Genomic DNA, 20,140 nt, shown 5'->3' with positions numbered 1-20,140 from the left:
TACTTATGCAAGTGATTCTATAGGATAAAGTCCTAGAAATGGGGATGCCAGGAGAGACTCTGTGCATTTAACATTGGGAATCAGTACTGTCACATGTACCAACAGTGTATGACAGTGTCCAGTTCCCTACAACTGTGCTGGATATTATCAGTCTTATAATTTTTACGAATCTGTTTATCTCATTTAATTTCCATTTCTCTTGTAATTAGTAAGGTTGTACTTCTGCCCATGTTTTTTCAGTCATTTATATTTCTTCTGTGAATTGTCAGTCCTATCCTTTGCACGTTTTTCTTTCAAGGTTTGTCTTTTTAAAATTGATTTGAAGTGCTGTCTGTAAAATATAGATATTAATTCCCTGCCACTAAATGGCTTCTTAGGTGTCCTAACCCCAAGATTGTAAAAAAAAAAAAATCTCTTCCATTTTCTTCTGTTACATTTCTGGTTTGTTATTTTATTAGATTTTTGGGATCCATCTCTAATTTTTTCATATAGTATGAGAAAAGGAATCTGAATTTTTAGAAAATGGGTACCCAGTTGTGCCATTATGTCTCTCCCCCACTCATTTGAAATGCTACCATTATCATACTCTGATTTCCCATATGCATGTGGGTCTCTTTTCAACCTGGCTTTCTCTTCTGCTGACATGTGTCTATTCCTATGCCAGTGTTTTAACTACTGTTGCTTTATGGTATATTTTGATATCTTTTTTTAAAAAAGATAGTCTTGCGTATTATATATTTACTCTTCTAGAAAACTGTGGAATCAACTTTCAATTCTGTTTTATCAGCGTTTCATTAAATTAGGTTAGCAAGAACTGATACCATTCTAATGTTGATCCTATTCATCCAGAAGCATGGCTTATCTCAACATTTTTGTGGGGCTTCTTTTATATTTGTATTTCTAACACATTTTTTGTTGGGTTTATTGAAGGTTTTTACAACTACTTAAAGACTGCTGTTTTGATAGGTGAAAATGGTGTATCACTTAATTTACACTTCTTTGACTTAGAGACATCAAATTTTCTAAAAGTGTATTTATTTATTTATTTTAAAGTTTACTTTGGCTGTGTTGGGTCTTTGTTGCTGTGCGCGGGCTTTCTCTAGTTGCGGTGAGCGGGGGCTACTCTTCGTTGCGGTGCGCAGGCTTCTCATTGCGGTGGCTTCTCTTGTTGCAGAGCATGGGCTCTAGACGCGTGGGCCTCAGTAGTTGCAGCACGTGGGCTCCGTAGTTGTGGCTCACAGGCTCTAGGGTGCAGGCTCAGTAGTTATGGCGCACAGGCTTAGTTGCTCCGCGGCATGTGGGATCTTCCTGGACCAGGGATTGAACCCGTGTCCCCTGCATTGGCAGGGGGATTCTTAACCACTGTGCCACCAGGGAAGTCCCTAAAAGTATATTTAACTACTTATGTTCTACGAATTATTTGATCATACGGTTCACCCATTTTTCTGTTGGGGTCTTAATCTTTTATGAGCTTATCAGATCATAAAGATACTAATCTTTTGTCATAAGTACAGCAGATATTCTTCCAGTTTGTTTGCCTTCTAATTTTATCACTTTTTTTTTACTTTCAGAAGTTTAAAAGTCTAATATAGTTAAATCTGTCAATCTTTTGTGATTTTTTTTTTTTACTATTGCTGGTAAAGTCCCCTAAAATTTTATACTGAACGATTCCATGTTTAGGACAGACAAATATGCCATCTGGAAAACTAGCCATGTTGGCCTGATAATGGAATCAGTTAAGTAATTTCTTTATAGGTGTTTAACAATGTAGTGTTATTATAGTGCTAGTGATTATTTGTTTTCATTGTAAATAACAGAATATTATGTATATCATATATATGCTGTAATATATATCAGGATGATTGGAACATTTGGTTATGATTTTTCATTTTAATTTTTGGCACATGCAAGTAATTCTAATAGCTTTAATGAAATTCTGTGTCTTAAAAATTGTCAGATTGAATGTTTAAAGTAGGTGGCGTGTTCTGATGTGAAATTTGCTATAGTGTTAAGATCAGAATTATCTTTAATTGACTTGTCTGTCTTCACAGGGAGAGTTATTCACATGAATTTGTCTTATTGCCTATAAAACACTATCCACTTTTACCTTCCCCCCCTTTTCTTCCCTTAAATCCTACCATAGTTAGGTGAAGTTACATTGATATAAATTTTTATTAACTGTTTCGCAAATGGTCTAATGCTCTCAGTTCTTAGAGTTTATATATTCAAATATGCTGATTAAATTACCCTTTCCTTATCATAATGAATGTGCTTTTATTGCTTAGGAAAAAACCCTTTAAAGTATTTATTAGGAAAGATCAGCATCTGAGAAGAGGAGTTGATATGCTTTCTCATGGAAGAAATTAGTCCGTGGAATTATAGTCGATAATTTATGGTAAAAGAAAAAACAATGTAGGTATTAGAACTATGCCTAAAACTTTCTGTAGTTTGACACTAAGACAAGTGAATATTTGATTTTTATACCTTTTTGAACACTAAGTACATTGTCTTATATACAGTAGGCCCTCAATAAATATTTTTAGTGAATAACTGAATGAAGCACCTCTATTAATGGTAGAAATACTTTTCAAATTACTGGGAAGCACAGTTCTAAAACTTCTCCATAAATTTTGTTTAATCCATTAACGTATACACAGACAACCTGCACCATAGCTTTTCTACCACTTAAGTTAGAAATTCCTTTTATACTTAACATTTGTTTAATTACTTGATCAATTGGTTAGTTCATTTGTAGATATCTTCCTTGGTGAATTTGATCTTTTGATTTTCATGATAGTTTAAAGAGCTATCTAGAGCAGTGCTGTACAATAGAACTTGTCTGTAATGATAGAAACATTCTATATCTGTGATGTCCAGTAGAGACTCAGCTTGCCACATGTGACTAATAAACACGTGAAATGTGGTCAGTGTGACTGAGAAACTGAAGGTTTAATTTTTTTTTTTTTTTTTTTTGCGGTACGGGGGCCTCTCACTGTTGTGGCCTCTCCCGTTGCGGAGCACAGGCTCCAGACGCGCAGGCTCAGCGGCCATGGCTCACAGGCCCAGCCGCTCCACGGCATGTGGGACCTTCCCGGACCAGGGCACGAACCCATGTCCCCTGCAACGGCAGGCAGACTCTCAACCACTGTGCCACCAGGGAAGCCCTAATTTCATTTAATTATAAATGACTTAAATTTTAAAAAGCCACATGTTGCCAGTGGCTACTATATTGGACAGCACAGATACACCTACTTTATTTTCATTTAGCTTTCCAAGTTATAGCAAGTTTATTTTCTGGGTAATTGTTCTGATTTCACCAACAGTGTGAGGTAAAACTCTTTGAAACCTATGGTAAAAAAAAAATTATACAAGATCTAATTCTAAAAAATTCCCTTATTAGAGTTTGGAAATGTTTATTGAATTATGTGCACAGTTAAGATCACAAAACTCATTTTCATAGAATTATAACTTTGATGGAAATAATTAATTTTACAGTTATTATAGTAAAACTATTTCTTTGTATTTCATTTTTGTTGCATTTATATGAAATGTTAGGCCACTATATCAAACATACCACAGATCATTTCTCCCCATATCTTGAGGTGATTTTATTCTAAGGAGAAACATATGTTCTAAGGACCCATGAACTAATGCTCATTTTAAGATTGGTCCATGTAAAGCTTTTGTTCATTTTTAAGCAGCTGATCTAGAAGAAAGTTTTAATGAACATGAACTGGAGCCCTCATCACCTAAAAGTAAAAAGAAAAGTCGCAAAGGAAGGCCGCGAAAAACTAATTTTAAAGGACTGTCGGAAGATACCAGGTCCACATCCTCCCATGGAACAGATGAAATGGAGAGTAGTTCCTATGTAAGTAGAAAAATGTTGGATTCTTCCTTTTTGTTGCACCATGAATATTTCATCTGAACTGTGTTGATAGGCAAAGTTAATCATTTGAAGCGTTAACTAAGCTTGAGGTACTGATAGCATATTTTCATGGATTTTTTTTCAAGGTTTTCATTTTCTTTTACATTTGCAGAGAGATAGGTCTCCACACAGAAGCAGCCCTAGTGACACCAGGCCTAAATGTGGATTTTGTCATGTAGGGGAGGAAGAAAATGAAGCAAGAGGAAAACTGCATATATTTAATGCCAAGAAGGCAGCTGCACATTATAAGTGCATGGTAAGTATGGTTCTTTTTATGTGCTTTTAAACCCAAGTTTTGGAAAAGCATTTAGCTAGTAACCAAATATAGAACTTTCCTCCCCAGCATTAGTGTTTTAGAATTATGAATAGTGTATCCTATAATCTCAAATCTTTTTTTAAAAGTATAATTGACTTACAATATTATATTAGTTTCAGGTATACAACATAGTGATTCGATATTTTTATACATTACAAAATGATCACCACGATAAGACTACTTACCATCTGTCACCATACAAAGTTATTACAATATTATTGACTCTGTTTCCTATGCTGTACATTATATCCCCGTGACTTATTTATTTTATAACGGGAAGTTCTATAATCCCAAATCTTCATAAACTCTAGATTTTAAAAAATATAGCCTTTATGATTTAGTGCGATTTAAAGTAATCCTAAGTATAGTTACTATGTTCCAGATAATCCATAATTAATGATTTCATAACTGTAAAAATTTCAGCTTTATAAACTTGTCTTGGAAGCTATGTTTGGCCTCCACTATAACCTCGTAAAAGTCTTTCTTATTGCACTTCGTATACTATATTGCAGTTATTCATTTATGAGCCTCTTTCCCCTAATAGACTCTTAAATTCCTTGAGGGTAAGAACTATATTTTATCTTTGCATCCTTAGATCCAGGTCTGACATATAGCATATGTAAACATTTTTGAACTAGATTGTATTGAATTACTCATCCCATTTATGATTAGGTTTTAAAAAATTATATTATTTAGGGAATTCCCTGGCGGTCCAGTGGTTAGGAGTCCACGCTCTCACTGCCAAGGGCCCGGGTTCAATTCCTGGTCGGGGAATTAAGATCCCACAAGCCACATGGCATGGCCAAAAAAAATTTTTTTTTAGATTATATTATTAATATCAGAGGTTCTTAACCAGAGATGCATATCAAATTTACCTGGGGAGCTTTTTCAATAATATGTACTCTTGGAGTAGATCCCAAACATGTCTAGTTTGAAAAAAAAATCTCTAGGTGATTCTCATCTGCATCTATGATGGAAATTTATCATTTTAAACTATTTTTGAAACTGTGGAAATGTAAAATAGTTGAGATGACAGGGTGACACTGCTGAACTCTCCTTGTTAAATGAAGCATTTAATCTTGGCTCCACACTGGCAACCTTAGTTTTATTCCATTGTCCTTATTTTGGGTTATATTTTAATCAGACGTGAATAGATTAAAAAATATTTGAGTCAGTACTTGATTATTAAGGAAAAGTCATCTTTCTCAGGATATTAAAATAATGTAACATATTTGTTCTTAAGTTGTTTAATCTTTTTCTCACAAGGATTCTGAATATTAAATGTTCCTGCATTTTTCTTTTCTAGTTATTTTCTTCTGGCACAGTCCAGCTCACAACAACATCAAGAGCAGAATTTGGAGATTTTGATATTAAAACTGTACTTCAGGAGATTAAGCGAGGAAAAAGAATGGTCTGTGCTTTTATGTTTATGCTATGCAACATTACTCTTCTGACTTTGTGCTTTAAATTTAGAACACATCTCAAATTTATCCAGTCATCAAAAAATTTAATATAAAGTAGTTCATATGTTAAAGTGAAGTATATATTTGACTTATTTGTAATATAATAAAGGATGCTGATGTTACTGAAAGTTATTCTTCTTTCTATGTAACTTCATTACCTAAGACAATTATACTGAGATTTATACTTCAGGGTATTTGAGAGTCTTTTAGTAAAATAAATGAAGATGTGAACATGACACACCTTATTAAGTTTAAAATGTTAAATTGTTTAAGCTCGCTTAAAGAAAAATTCCATGACCCCAATAGAACATTGAGAATCTCCCCATGTTGTTATTCATTCTTTTTTTTTAAATAAAAGGAGATTTTTTTCAGAGCCTTCTGTTTAGTTAAAGTTCACATACATAGTTATGTCTTTTAATATGTTTATCATAGCTTTAAAGTTTCCTTTATAAAATGTGCCTAAGTCTCATGTTTTTAAACATACTGAATTACTAATAAATAGCTTTAAGAAATAATGGCATCTTTATTTGATGACTTACTCCTTTACAGCCTGTGAATATTATAAAATGTCATTGGAATGCAGAATCTTTTCTTTAAGACAGCAATTGTCTCTAGAAATGACTTTATTTAAAAATTTTTTTATTGTGAAAATTTTCAAACATCAAAATTAGAAAGACTAGTAACACACGTCTATCCATCACCTTGACTCATCAGTTATCAAGAATTTGCGGCACTCGTTTCATCTATGCCTTTTATTCTTGTTGCTTGAAGTATTTTAAAGCAGAGCTGAGACTTCATATCATTTCACCTCTACATATTTCAGTATGTATCTCTTAAAAGTTGGACATTTTCTTACCTAACCACAATGTCATTACACCTTATAAATTAACAATGAGTCTTCAGTGTTATTTAATACCTAGTTCATATTTCCCCAATTGTATCAAAACTATCTTTTTAAAGTTGGTTTGTGTGAATCAGAGGAGGTTCACATATTACATTTGGTTGTTATATTTCCCTTAAGTAATCTAGGGCACTCCCTCCTCCCTGTCTTTGTTGTTTCTGTTTTTGTTTTGTTGTATGCCATTGACGTGTTGAAGAAAACAAATTAATTGTCCTGTAGAATATCCCACATGTTTTATTTGTTTGCTTTTTCACAATGCTATTTAACTTGTCCCTCTATCCGCCAGATTTTCTTTTAAAGTGGAAGTTAGATGTAAAGCTTGATTAGATTCATTTTCAACATTTTGGGGGGTAAGAACACTTCACAGGTGGGACTATATCATCCATATTTTATCACATCAGACAAGTCATAATGTCTGACCTTGGATTCAGGTGGTGAGTTGATCCCTCCGTTGTGAAGCTCCCCTTCGATCTTTCATCTGGTGGTTTCAGGCATTGTTGATCTTTGTCTGAATCCATAAGAAATGACTTTTTCTTTGTGGAACTGCATTTTTGAAGGTATAAAGATTATTGATGTCAGTTGTTCCATTTAAATCCAGTTCAGTTTTTTGATACTTTGATTACTCTTCTAAAAATGAAACTCCTTTAAAACAGAATGTGGAGTACTAAAAAAAAAATAAAGGGGAAAAAATCACTTCATCGTATGTAGCACAATGTTGTGTCATACAGCTAAAGTCAAATAGGTGACTAGGATAACAATTCACATTCTCTTGATCAACTTATTTACCTCTGCACTGTTGAATCTTAGTGTCAGCACTAACCTAGCATTTCCCCAAGTGTGCTCCAAAGGAAGTCAGTCCATCGGGATGCTCTCCCACTGCTCCAAAGTTAAAAGGGCATCTGGAGTTCAATAAACTTGGGAACTGTTTACTATACCCTCCTTCCTAGAGGAAGGCTGTCAGAAGTTCTGCAATCAAGTAATCTGTTGAAAACTAGCATTTCTCAAACTTCTTTGACTATGAAACCCTTCTTCCAACAATCACCTTAAGTCTTAAAAAGATGTCAGCCCCTTTAGTCTGTTTCTGCCCTTTTGCCTACTTGGTAGCAATCCCTCTCTGAGAATCTTCTCATTCTTCCCCCCAGTCATAGTAGGAAAGGAACTGATCTCAGGGAGAAAAAGAAGCCAACCACTAAAATATAGAATATATTTTTGTGTGTGTGTTTGGCAGTATTAAGGAGTGTTCCCTTTATGTTTCGATGTCAGCTCTCTGATGGTTAGTAGAGTTAAATAATGGAAACATCAGGGGTGACTACATATTAGAAAGTCTATCAAAGTTTGATTTAAATTGCAGTGTTATTTAATACATATGCTATACAATAAGTTCAGTGCACTCTTTTTCAATAGAAAAACTGGCTGTTTTCTTTGTAACGTGGACTGTTTGGCTGAAATAGCTAAAATAGAAGAAATAAGATTGCATAAACTTTGAAATACTGCTTATGATTATTCTTTCTCTTCCCTTAAACAGAAATGTACACTTTGCAGTCAGCCCGGTGCTACTATTGGATGTGAAATAAAAGCCTGTGTTAAGACTTACCATTACCACTGTGGAGTACAAGACAAAGCTAAATACATTGAAAATATGTCACGAGGAATTTACAAGTAAGAGAACAATTGTCCATTTTCCTAAACTTGTCAGTAAGTAACTGCCCTTAAATAGATGACATTAGTTTACTTGCTCACTCTTCTTAGGCGGTGTTTAGCCAAGTGTAGAATACTAAGGACTCTGTATAAGAAATGAGTACTGCAATTGACATTTTCCTCTGCCTACACATCCCTGGATTAGCATTCATTCAATCAGTATTTTTATGCTTCCTGTGTGCCAGGCATTGTGCTAGGAGCTGGGCATACAATAGTGATCAAAACAGACAGAGACAGTGTCCTCATGAAAGCTTACAGTCTAGTGGGAGAGAGATATATCAATTAAATGGTCACATAAATATACAATCATAAACTTCGTAAGTGCTGTAAAAGATGTTACAAAGCGCTGTGACAGCATGTAACAAGGAGGAGCTAACCTACTAGTCTGTAGTGGGGGAGTGTTTGGCAATTTCCTTAAGGAAATAGTGCTTGAGCAGAGATATGAAGGGCGAAATGAATGTGGGCATTGGGAAGGCGTTCTAGGCAGAGAGAACAGCGTGTGCAAGGCCCTAAGATGGGAGAGAAACAAGGGAGCAAATGAGGGGGTGGGTGGTAGGAGGCTACTGCTGAGGGTCCAGGTGAGAATTGTGGGTAACTTAGAATAGGATATAGTTGTGAAGGCAGAAGTTGAAAAGATACACTTGGAAGACTGATGAAAGAGTAAGGTTTGGAGATTTGGGATTACATGTTACCCTCTTTTTTATGGGCCTCCACTTACCAGTGCTGCGTTGGGCTAGTGTTATCAATGTGAATCTACAATGGTTCCCTTTGTTTAATCGAATGGAGAATAAGTTGGTAGAGATCCCTGAATATTTATTTGGTTTGCCTTTGCAAGTTGTAAAGCACTTCCTTGCTCTCACATTCCCAGCGTGCAATAAACCAGTGACTCAGGGTCTCCTATTCCATGGACAAAGCAGTTTGTGTAAGCAGTCACCAAGTCATTTGGGTGATTGCGTGAGGTGCTAATGCTGTAGTATAAAATTGGCCAAACTTCGCTTACTAATAAAGGCACATGTTTTTCAAGCGAGTTCTATCAAGCCTTGAAGGAACAGATAATTCCAATGTTATTTAAAGACGTCCAGCACATAGCAAAAAATGGAAAACTTCTTAGTTCATTCTGTAACACGTGCATAGCTGTGACACCAAACCTAACAAAGACAGCATTTAACAACAAAAATTTTAAAACTAGAGACAAGTCTTAACTTTTATAAATATATGTACCAAAATCTGAAATAAAATATTAGAAAATCAAATCCAGGGCTGTAGTCTAACAATTTAAAGATTATTCAAAATTAGGAAATATATAAATGTGACCTGTTACAATTAATAAAGAAAAATCCTAGTGGATAGTGGAAAGACATTTGATACCATTCAACATCCATTTCTGAATTTTAAAGTAAGGTAGCAAGAGTGCTCTTGGTGGTAAGCTAGGAGTCTTAATAGAGTGTTAGGAGAGACAAAAATGGCAAACAGCTTATTTAGTGTTAAAGTAAATGGACCATGGTTCTTAGCCAGAGCTGAGCCTCAGAATCGCCTGGAGGTGGATATGGCCCTCTTTAGAAATGTTCATGCCTAGGTCCTACCCTCAGATTTAAATTCAGTGGGTTGAGGCCCAAACCGTGTATTTTGATGATTCCGCAGGTGATTCTCAGGTTCATCTCTAATTGAGAGCCACTATATCAATACACTTTCATTCAGATCAGGAACAAGACAAGGGTGCCAACTGCCAACATTACTTTCACTCTTTTTCTGGAGGGTTAAGCCTGTGCAATGAGAAAAGGAAGGAAAATGTATAGTAAATGTTGTGAAGGAGAAAAATAAAATTGTCAATATTATTGATATTACTGTCTACCAAGAAAATCCAAAGAAATCAACTCTGAATTTATTAAAATTTATAAGAGCTCAGTAAGGCTGCTGAATATGAGATGAATTTTTAAAAACAATTCCAGTGATAACTACTTAGAAAATGTAAAGGAAAAATGTCTATCCCACCCCCCCCACACACACACGTGTGCATACACATACACCAATGGTGAACCTTTTTTAAAAAGTAGCATTTTACATAGGACCCCAATGAATGACGAAATATATTATGTTCCTTGATAGACTCAACTTTGAAAGATACCTATTCTCCCCAAATTAATCTATATACTTAATACAATTTTAATGAAATCCAACTTTTTGAGTTTTATCTAAAAAAGTAAATGTGGTATTATTGTCTATTAGTAATGATTGTTACCTTATATAACAGGAAAAGAAATAGAAGCTTAAACAAGATAGAAGTTTGTTTCTCCCCTAAAAGACGTCCAGAGGAAAGCAGTGCAGATGTGGTAGGCAGCTTCTCAGTGTTATCATTGGCCCCCATTAGCGTCTTTCTGCTGTCTCCTCCTTGGGCTTCCTTCCACAGGAAGCAGGAGGAAGCAAGGGCAAAGGAAGATGGAAGGACAAAGTAGCTGTTGCTCCAGCTGAGTCAGGCTTTAATCAGCCTTCCTGGAAGTTCCATACATGCTTCTGCTCAGCATCTCATTTGCCAGAATTTAGTCATATGTCCAAAGGAGGCTGGGAAGTATACTCTTAGTGGACACATTGCTACCCAAACAAAATATGGTTTAGTACTATGGAGGGTGGTGGGGGATAGATATTGGGGTAGCCAACTAGTATATCACATGAAGCCAAGAAAATTTTTAATGCAATTGAGAGGAGAAATCCCCTGTTAGATATCAAAGCCAATCATACAGTAATTAAAACAGTATCACAGAAGATAGATCACAGAAGATCACAGAAGATAGATCCGTGTCTTTGTTGGAATCTTATAAATAATTATGGTAGCATTTTATATATGTGGAGACAGAATGGATTAATTCAGTACCTGATATCTATACAGTTGGCTCTCCATTTAGAAAACAGTCTCGACCCAGGGAACTGTACTCAATATTCTCTAATAACCTATATGGGAAAAGAATCACTGATTCACTTTGCTGTACACCTGAAACTAACACAGCATTGTAAGTTAACTATACTCCAATAAAAATTTAAAAACAAAGAAAAAGAAAAGAAAACAATCTTGAGTATAGGTGGCCTTTCTAAGCATGATAGGGAACTCAGAACTTTTATTTGACTACATTAAAATTAGACTACCTAAAGAGACCTCCAAATCATTACGAAAAACACAACCCAGTTTAAAAAATGGGTAAAGGACGTGAACAGGCAGTTTATAGAAGAAATAGCCATGGGTTATAAGCACATGAAAAACTGTTCAACCTTATTAGTAATGAATCAAATGCAAATTAAAACAAGATCTTACCAATTTTGGCAAAGATGAATAGGATTTAGACTATCTACTGTTAGCTAGGTTTTTGAGACACAGGCATTCTTATTCCATGTTAAGGTTGAATATAATAAATTGGCACAACTTTTTAGGAGAGCAATTTATTATTGGAGATGAAAACCTTAAAATAATATATATCTTTTGCTACTAGTGTGCTTGTAGGGATTGAGCAGACAACAGTGCAGAGATGTATGTGCAAGAAGTGTCATTGCATTATCGTTAGTGATAGTGGCAACACCCACTAGGGCATCTTCTTAGACTCAGCTATACTTCAAACTGACAGGATTACCCCAGATGGCATCAGTCTACTCAGGAAGAATATAGACAAGAACTGCAGCTTGCCAGCAGGGTGGCATCAAATATTCGTCTTCTCTGAGAGTCCTTGCAGCAGTCATTGTAGCAGTACAGCTCAGGTCCAATAAGATATGATCCACATTGGGGAAAAGCCTCATACCCCATTGGAGTCAGCACCTCTTAACAATACAGTCATATAGGCATAGATAATTTTCAGGTTACACCACACTGAAAGAGGACCAAAGATAAGACTTCTTATCAGAATATGCATATTTTTCCCAGTCCAGGTACAGTCTACCAACTGGGGGGGGCGGGTAACATAGCTTAGTAAAATAGTTGACACACTAATTTTTGTTAAGTTGCTAGAGGAAGAGGGCTAAAGAGTTAACCAAAGGTGAAATTCTCATGTGGAATGGGAAAAGATTTTTAACTTTTCACCCACAATAGCAAAGAAAGAAAGAGAGAGAGAGGGAGGGAGGGAGGGAGGAAGAGAGAAAGAGAGGAAAGAAGGAAGGGAGGGAGGGAGGGAGAAAGAGAGAAAGGAAGGGAGGGAGGGAGGAAGGAAGGAAGGAAGGGGAGAGAGAAAGAAAGAAGGAAAGAAAGAAAATCAAATCAGAATTCTATCAGGAGATTTAGTAAATAAATTTTAGTACATACATGCATCTAGTGGAATACTATGCAGAAATTAAAGAATAAAGTAGACCCATGTGTAGAGTTGTGGAGAGGTATTTCAGTGATTGAGTCAGGGGGAAAAGTTGCATGATTCTATTTTAGCATATAAAAAGTACATGTGTACACACATGAACAAGATATGTGTATGTTTTTTATACATAGAAAATTTTCTAGGAGCATAGTCAGCAAACTTAATAGTTGTCATCTCTCATTCGTTGCATAGGGGTGGAGAAGAGGCAATTTTATATTCTCCTTTATATGGTTCATGAGCAATCCATTATTTTTAAAAGTAGCCAATAATATTTTAAAATAACAGGCCCATTTAAAATGTTTAGAATTAGATATGTGGAGAATTATTGTGTTTCCATTTTAACTTTATTTAGATATTTTCACAATAGTTATCCGTTTTCATTTCAGGAAAAAATGGAAAATGTAGATAAGAAAAATAAAACTAAATGTCAACTTTAATTCTACCACCAGAGATAATAACTTTAAATCTTTTGGAATATTTTCTTCTAGACATTTGTGTGATTGTGTATATGTGTATATTTATAAAAACAAAACTTTCTTATATATACTCTTTTATAACCTGTTTTCCACTTACTATATCTTTAGTAGAGGCATTTTTTTTCTGTGACGTTAAACAGTTGTGCATCACCATTTTAATGGTTGCATAGTATTCCAGTGTATGGGTGTATTAGTTTGTTTAATCAGTTCTCTTTTTAGACATTTAGATGGCTTTTATTTTTTAGCTGTTAGAAAACCATGTTGCAGTGATCATTTCTAAACAAAAGTATTTGAACTGGGATCCATGATGATTTGAAATGCTCTTTTTACTTTTTCACATTGAAATTTGTTTCTTAAATCTGCTTAGAAGTGGATTCCAGATTTTTTCATAGAGACCATGGAGTTCAAATGAGTCCGTAAGCAGGCAGTTTGGGGAGAGAAGAATGGACAAATGAAAGGAAATGCAAGGAGGAATATTTCTGAATGAAGTGGCTTCCTTCCCTCCTACATGTGACTTGCTTTCTTTCTTTACCAGCCCTTTCTGGATCCTGAATATATTCATATTAAAAAGGCGAGGGAAGATTATATAGTGATCTGTTTATCCTGTTTTATTGTCTTTATTGTATTTCTAAGCTATTTAAATATGTATTTTTCTAAAATGTCAGCCTCCCACCATAAAACAGTAAGTTCTGTGACAGCAGAGATCTTGTTTGACTGGTCAGCACCTGCGGCCTTGGTGTCCAGACTGGTGAAAGACACGTAATAGGCCTATGGGAAATAGTCCTTGAGTGAAAAATAATCCGATAAAAAGATTAAAATTTGTTCTAACAAGAAAGGGCTCATCCTTTTAGATAAAACTCTGTTATAAAAATTTCTAAAAGCCCACAAAAATAGAAGAGTATAACAACCCCAGTCTCAGCAGGTACCAACTTACTGCCGTGGTTGTTTCATCTACATTTTTTTTCTTTCTGAGGTATGTTAAAGCAGAATCCCAGATCTCCTGTCATTTTATCCTTACATACTTTAATATCACTATGCTATCATCACATCTTATAAAATTAACAGTAAATTCTTAGTATCGTCTTATACCCAGTTCACTTTGGCATTTCCCCAATTGTCTTGAAGATGTCTTTTTAGACTTGATTTGTTCAAACCTCAATACATGCAAGGTCCTTACATTGCATTTAATGGATGTCTCTTAAGTCTCTCTCAATATAGAGCAGTCCCCACTCCACCCTTGCCTTTTCCTTCTACCTGTTAAGGAACCCTGATAAGTTGTCCTGTAAAAGTCCCATATTCTAGATTTATCAATTTGCGTTTTCCTGATGTCATTTACCTCATTCCTCTACCCCTCTGTATATCCTGTAATTTATAAGTTGGCTCAAAGGCTTAATTAGATTCAGGTTATATTTGGGGGAAGATACTTCATAGGTGCACTATATAGAAGTGATATTTGATATTTGAACTCATGATTGAACTCATGATTTAAAAAGTGATTCCTAACATGCAGCGTTTGAAGAGTAGAAATTCTCCATAGTTCTTTGAAAATGTTTTAAGAATAGAAAATGATGAGCAAAACTAGGTCAGAAGTCAGTTGTTATTGCTGCCCCCCCAGCCCCACCCCTGCCATTTATTCTACTCACTTGTTAGAAACTTTTCATGTTAAACCTAGTCTTACACCATTTGTGGCAGATGAATTCCTGTGATCATCTTCTGTCCATTGCTGACCACAAGAGGGCATCCACTGAACATTTTCTAAGCATTGTTCCATCTTGTCATCTTGTGTATAATTGACCTAAAACTGAGCTCAGATCAGCTCCCACCCTTCTTTGATTATTGTAGGGGTATTTAACTATAAAAATATATTGATGTATATACAGTAAAGTGGCCTAAACCTTTGTTCAAAATCACCTGCATTGCCATTTTCATTAAAAACAATGAATTTCAAGTATATAGTGTATATACCCAAGTAAAAGGTTGTCGGAACAGCATGATGTCAAAGTATCCCTCCAGAGATGGTTTGTTAATTTCAAAGAGGGAATACTTACCCTTACGATAGAGAAATCTGGCCGTTTCTACCACCTTAAGCAAGTGAAAACAGCACACTCATAGCAGGACATTCTGAAATTACATGCATCCTGAGGTATGCAGGATTACCTACAAAGTATCCTGGACTAACAAAGGAAAGTTGAACCTAAACTTAACCAAGCCCTTAGACCTTGTTTCTAGTTTACAGGAAATAAAGGGTGAGAGAAAACCAAATAAAACATTACCACAGGGACTTCCCTGGCGGTCCAGTGGTTAGGACTCGGCGCTTCCGCTGCCGTGGCCTGGGTTCAGTCCCTGGTCAGGGAACTAAGATCCCACAAGCTGTGCAGAGCGGCCAAAAAATGAAAAAAAAAAACTGTAAAAAAAGACTCTTAAAAACCAAACCAAAACAAAAACATTACCACAGTTAGATAAATCCAAAATGTGGTGTAGTTGACGAGGCATATGGTCTGACTCTTCCCAGAAGGTCAGTGTCATGGGAAAAAAAAGAAATTAAAGGAGCCAGTCTACATCATGAGAAACAGAGCTAAATGCAGTACCTGGAAAACTGTTAGGTGACTCATAAAGGTGTTCTAGTAAAGGCCAGGACACTAATGATGAAAAGGTACTTGAGGAGTTTGAGTAAAATTGTTTCATGAAATGTGAGCAGAAAGCAGCAGCATATATACAATTTATATTATTTCCTAAAATGTGCTTTGAAATTATGTATATGAAACATTATAGAATTTCATTATTTCATATATATACCTAAAAGTTGATATTTTCATGTTGGCCAAGGACTTTTTTTAATCTCATTGAGCAAAGTGAGGAATTGCCTTATATTTGGACATATGTGGTTTTATTTCAGACGAACTTTTATTATTTCATTAATAGAGTGCTTTCCTTTCTATCTTTTAGACAGAAATGGACCTATAGCTAATTGTGGGGTGTTTTTTTAGTGTGGATGAGGAAACTCAGATTTTAAATGGGCATGGACCTCATCCACTAATGACATAAATATATTCTCATCAACAATGACAAAACATTTTGAGATTTTTATCTTTCATCATTGTAGACTATATTGTAAAAATCATAGTGGAAATGATGAGAGAGATGAAGAAGATGAGGAACGAGAGAGTAAAAGCCGGGGAAAAGTAGAAATTGATCAGCAACAACTAACTCAGCAGCAACTTAATGGAAACTAGGTATGAAAGTTAATTATATTGGCTCTGTTGTCAGGATACAGTATACACACTGATAAATACGTATTGAGGTAATAATGTGCAGTATGATTTTTTTTAATGCTATTATGTTTAGTTAAGCATGTTACTAGAATGCTGAGGGTGTGTAGGCTTGCATAGTTTTTTTCTTTTAACTAGCTGATTTTGTAATAATAAACACAAGCTATCCACTTTATCAATAAATGTAGTTGTAATGTCAAACCAATAAGATATTCTTGCTCCTCAATAACATTATATTATTGTGTTCCCCTCAAGCATCATATTTTACATTTTTTTATCATCTTTTAAACAGGTTCATGGGACAGAGTTAGAAAACTGGGAATGAATAAGACATCCATAACTACTATTCTTTTTTCACTGTTTTCTAAAATCAAAAAGGGTTTGTAACTTTTTACTGCCCAACTCTTAGATCCTTCATTGAACTGCCTAAAAACATCTTGTTTGTTTTATGAGCCTTCACTAGATGGCAGAGTTTGACATGTTGATATTACGTAGCTGTAGTTTGCAGTTTCTGGGAAGCAATTGAAACACTATTAACCCTGTGTATAGTGTCAACAGTTAAAGCAGACATTGAAATGAAGTAAGCTATATTTCTGGACTGAACAAAGTTCTACTGTTTAGAGTGTCTAAGTTTGTTTAGTGGATTCATACTCAAGGGAAAGCATAAGCAAATTTCACTTTACAGTGCAAACACGCCTCTGGTGGCAGCACATGGGAATTTATGATTTTTTTTTCCGCACTCAAGTAATGGAGGCGAGAAATGAAGAGAACCTTCTTTTTCTCTTGGCTTCGACAGCACATGCTAAAAATCTCTTCCAAGAAGTGTGCTAAAGCTTTTCATTTGGTTCCTGTTAAAGTTGTTCTCACTGACCAGCATGGACTCAGGCAACTGGTGATTGATTATAAGCTCTGAGCTCCAGTGCTTACGGCAAAATTCTCTTGACAGTAACCCTCTTCTCTTTTCATGTCATACAAAGAGCTTCTAGCAAAATGATTGGATCCTTTCAAGTTTAAACTAACATTTGGCAACAGCAAATTAAGCCTCTTTAACCTTTAAAGGGTTACCACTTACTAAGGACTTTAGCCACCATGTCTGAAACCCGTTCCTCTCAAGTGCCGTGTTGTTGTGGAACACTTCATATATTGGCCCAAAGTATGTAAGGAGATCTCATGTGCTGTAGAAGTAAAAAAAAAAAAAACAGTCTTTGCATAAAGCAGTATTTATTTTTAATTTTGTGACCACTATTTTAGAAACTTTATTTAATATTTTTAATGTTTTCATTCATTGCTTTGCTTATCTATAAAATAGGATTCTGTGTCCTATTTTTCTTCTGGTAGGGTTCAGTGTTGTTTTATTGATCATCTGAATTGTTCCTCAAAGCCTAAGAACCCAGCTTTTTAGAAAGGATTTTCACACTGGCATTTCTAGCTAGTGATATTTTCTTCCACTTACCTGCTGAAGCACATTTATATATTTCTTTATGGCAAAACCAAAAAATTTTAGTTGTGTTCTGCCGAATATTACCATAGCACCTCAATATCAAGGGTAGGGATTCTGATTTCTGAATTATTAGTTAACCTACCACATTAAAGCAAATTAGCCAACAAGAAATAACATGTTAACTTGACTGTACATTGAGATATTCTGCAGCTTATGGAAAAGCATTTTAAAAATGTAACAGGTGGAAAATTACACTGTGCTTAATGACTGATTTTTTTTAACTGCTAGTCCCTTAAAGTCACATTTGTCAAGTGTGTATTCACACATTTACTTAAATCAAGGGACTTGATGATTGCTTTATTTTAACCATCTTTTATTATTCTTAGAAGGAAACTAGCTTTAGTAGTGGATTGCCCTATATGTTTTTCTCCTTTTGCTCTAAATATACCATTGGATTTTTTGTGTGTGTATGTGATGAATTTTCAAAATTCACCATGACTTGAAGTGCAACGACAGATCTAGATGTTTGTTTACCAAGCTATGTGACTTTTCCCAAAGGATCTGTACTTTATTTCCCTACAGCAGCTTGAAACCCATTATTTTAAATCTTTGAATCACTGTGTCTAGATCATTTTTACATTGTGTGCCATAGACTTACCCATGGAATAATAGAGCACCTTCATTTTTGGACAACTACTGTAATGATGTTTTTAGGAAAAATGGAAGGTGCCGGGGGTAATAATGGCCAGTCAATAATCATGTAATGGACTTCAAATACAATAGCTGTCAGTTAATGGATTTGTTATGTAATAAACTGTATGACTTTGTATGGGTTTCTTCAACCCTTTCTCTGCCACTAGCAACCAGAATAGCACTTTACCATTTGGTTGGCTAGATAAGTGGCTGGCTACCTATTTTTCTCACTGTGGTGTGATTGGCTAAATAGTCTTTCATTAAAAATTGAAATGTAAATTGAAGTCACATGAAAAATCACCTTTGGTTGTAAACCTCCAATATTTTGATTCTCTATCCATGTTTTCGTCACATGCTGAGTAAAAGTGCCTTACAATGTAAAAATTGTACAGTACTTATGTTCCCAAGTAGCATCATCATCTTCTGGGTAGTAATTACATCGTGGTATGACTATTTAGAAAAATGGACCTCAGCAGTGTATTTACCGTTCATCTCCTAAGTCCTTAACTGTAGTTTTAATAAGCATGACATTATTTGATAAGTATATAACATTTACATCATTTCAAAAAATACTGCCATGACTGTCTTTTATGCGTATTTTAGCTTGAAATTTTGAAGCGTCTTTTCTTTTCTCCTTTTTTTTTCCCTTTTTTGTTTTGTTTTCGTTATCGATATTAAACAGTGTAATCTTTGCAAGCGTATATTGAAGATTATTCTGGAGCATTTATTGCCTTACCAGAAATGTTAGTAAGAAATGTTCTTTAGAGTAGAAAGATAGACTTGAGTTTCTATACTTTAATAAGAGCTCTTTGTTCCTGGGGGGAGGGGGGATGGGAGGGGTGAGTTTTACTTTCATCTCAGTTTATTAAATACCCACAACTGAAATACATTTTATTTCAAGGATCATCCATTTTAGAATTTCAGATAGTACTTGCTCAGGAGTACATGCTACTCAAGATATTAAGAGAATAACAAGATATGTAGATCTACTGTTGAATCAGAATCTATGTACTTGAACAAATGTGTGACTCAAATATCTCAAAGCAAAAGAAAAGTGTTCTAGAATGTTGTTGCTTTTTTAAAAAGCACTAAAGTTAGACCAAGGTATACAGTTTTGTTCTAACAGACATTTAGGTTAATTGTAAAGATAAGGAATGCATTATGGGTCAAAATCAAACATTCCTCTCATGTTATGTATATTTTGTTCCTGTTATATTGGCTTTATTTTCAGAATTGTAGTTTGTAGTATTAGTTTCCTTTTATTGGTATTCTTGCATATACTATTCATTCAATAAATGAGTTATGACTTTCATGTTCGTATTTATGTCTTTTTTGTGCAAGGGTATGATGAAGCTTATTTGTAACAGCAATAGTACTGTGTTCCTTTTAGTCTTGCTTTTATTTCAAGGTGAAATACCTAGTTTGTTTAATAAATTTGTTGTTAAACAAGTATGAGAGAGAAAAATGTGAATTTGAGTTTAGTTCAAAGTTTCACACATAAGGCTTTATCAGGGAGAGAATCAGCAATCTTTCAAAAGTATGATAGAACTGCATGACATCTTGGTTCTTTTATCATTCCATGATAAAGATACCTACAACTTAAATCGGGTCCTCTGGGACCTAGTTAGAATGT

At 35.0% G+C, this 20,140-nt stretch overlaps 1 protein-coding gene across 4 annotated transcripts in view; it reads left to right on the top strand.

Moving 5' to 3' along the window:
• PHF6 (PHD finger protein 6) overlaps positions 1–19,819 on the top strand; it is a 52,560-nt gene extending 32,741 nt beyond the window's left edge. The window contains exons 6-11 of one of the 4 annotated variants that reach the window (XM_022554249.2): positions 3,699–3,868; positions 4,038–4,181; positions 5,548–5,652; positions 8,131–8,264; positions 16,208–16,337; positions 19,190–19,819. In XM_022554249.2, the coding sequence (XP_022409957.1) occupies positions 3,699–3,868; positions 4,038–4,181; positions 5,548–5,652; positions 8,131–8,264; positions 16,208–16,337 (683 nt within the window). In that variant the 3' untranslated portion in view covers positions 19,190–19,819. Of the gene's footprint in view, positions 1–3,698; positions 3,869–4,037; positions 4,182–5,547; positions 5,653–8,130; positions 8,265–16,207 lie in introns of all 4 variants that reach the window. The other 3 variants (XM_022554248.3, XM_022554251.2, XM_089904072.1) reach the window with 3 other exon arrangements.
• Positions 19,820–20,140: the final 321 nt, after the last annotated feature.

The sequence above is a fragment of the Delphinapterus leucas genome, chromosome X, assembly GCF_059928025.1.
Source record: "Delphinapterus leucas isolate spDelLeu-1000000601 "Yukka" chromosome X, BTC_Dleu_Yukka2, whole genome shotgun sequence".
Lineage (NCBI taxonomy): Eukaryota > Metazoa > Chordata > Mammalia > Artiodactyla > Monodontidae > Delphinapterus > Delphinapterus leucas.
Note: the sequence above shows the minus strand (reverse complement) of the source record. Positions and strands in the feature narration are given on the sequence as shown.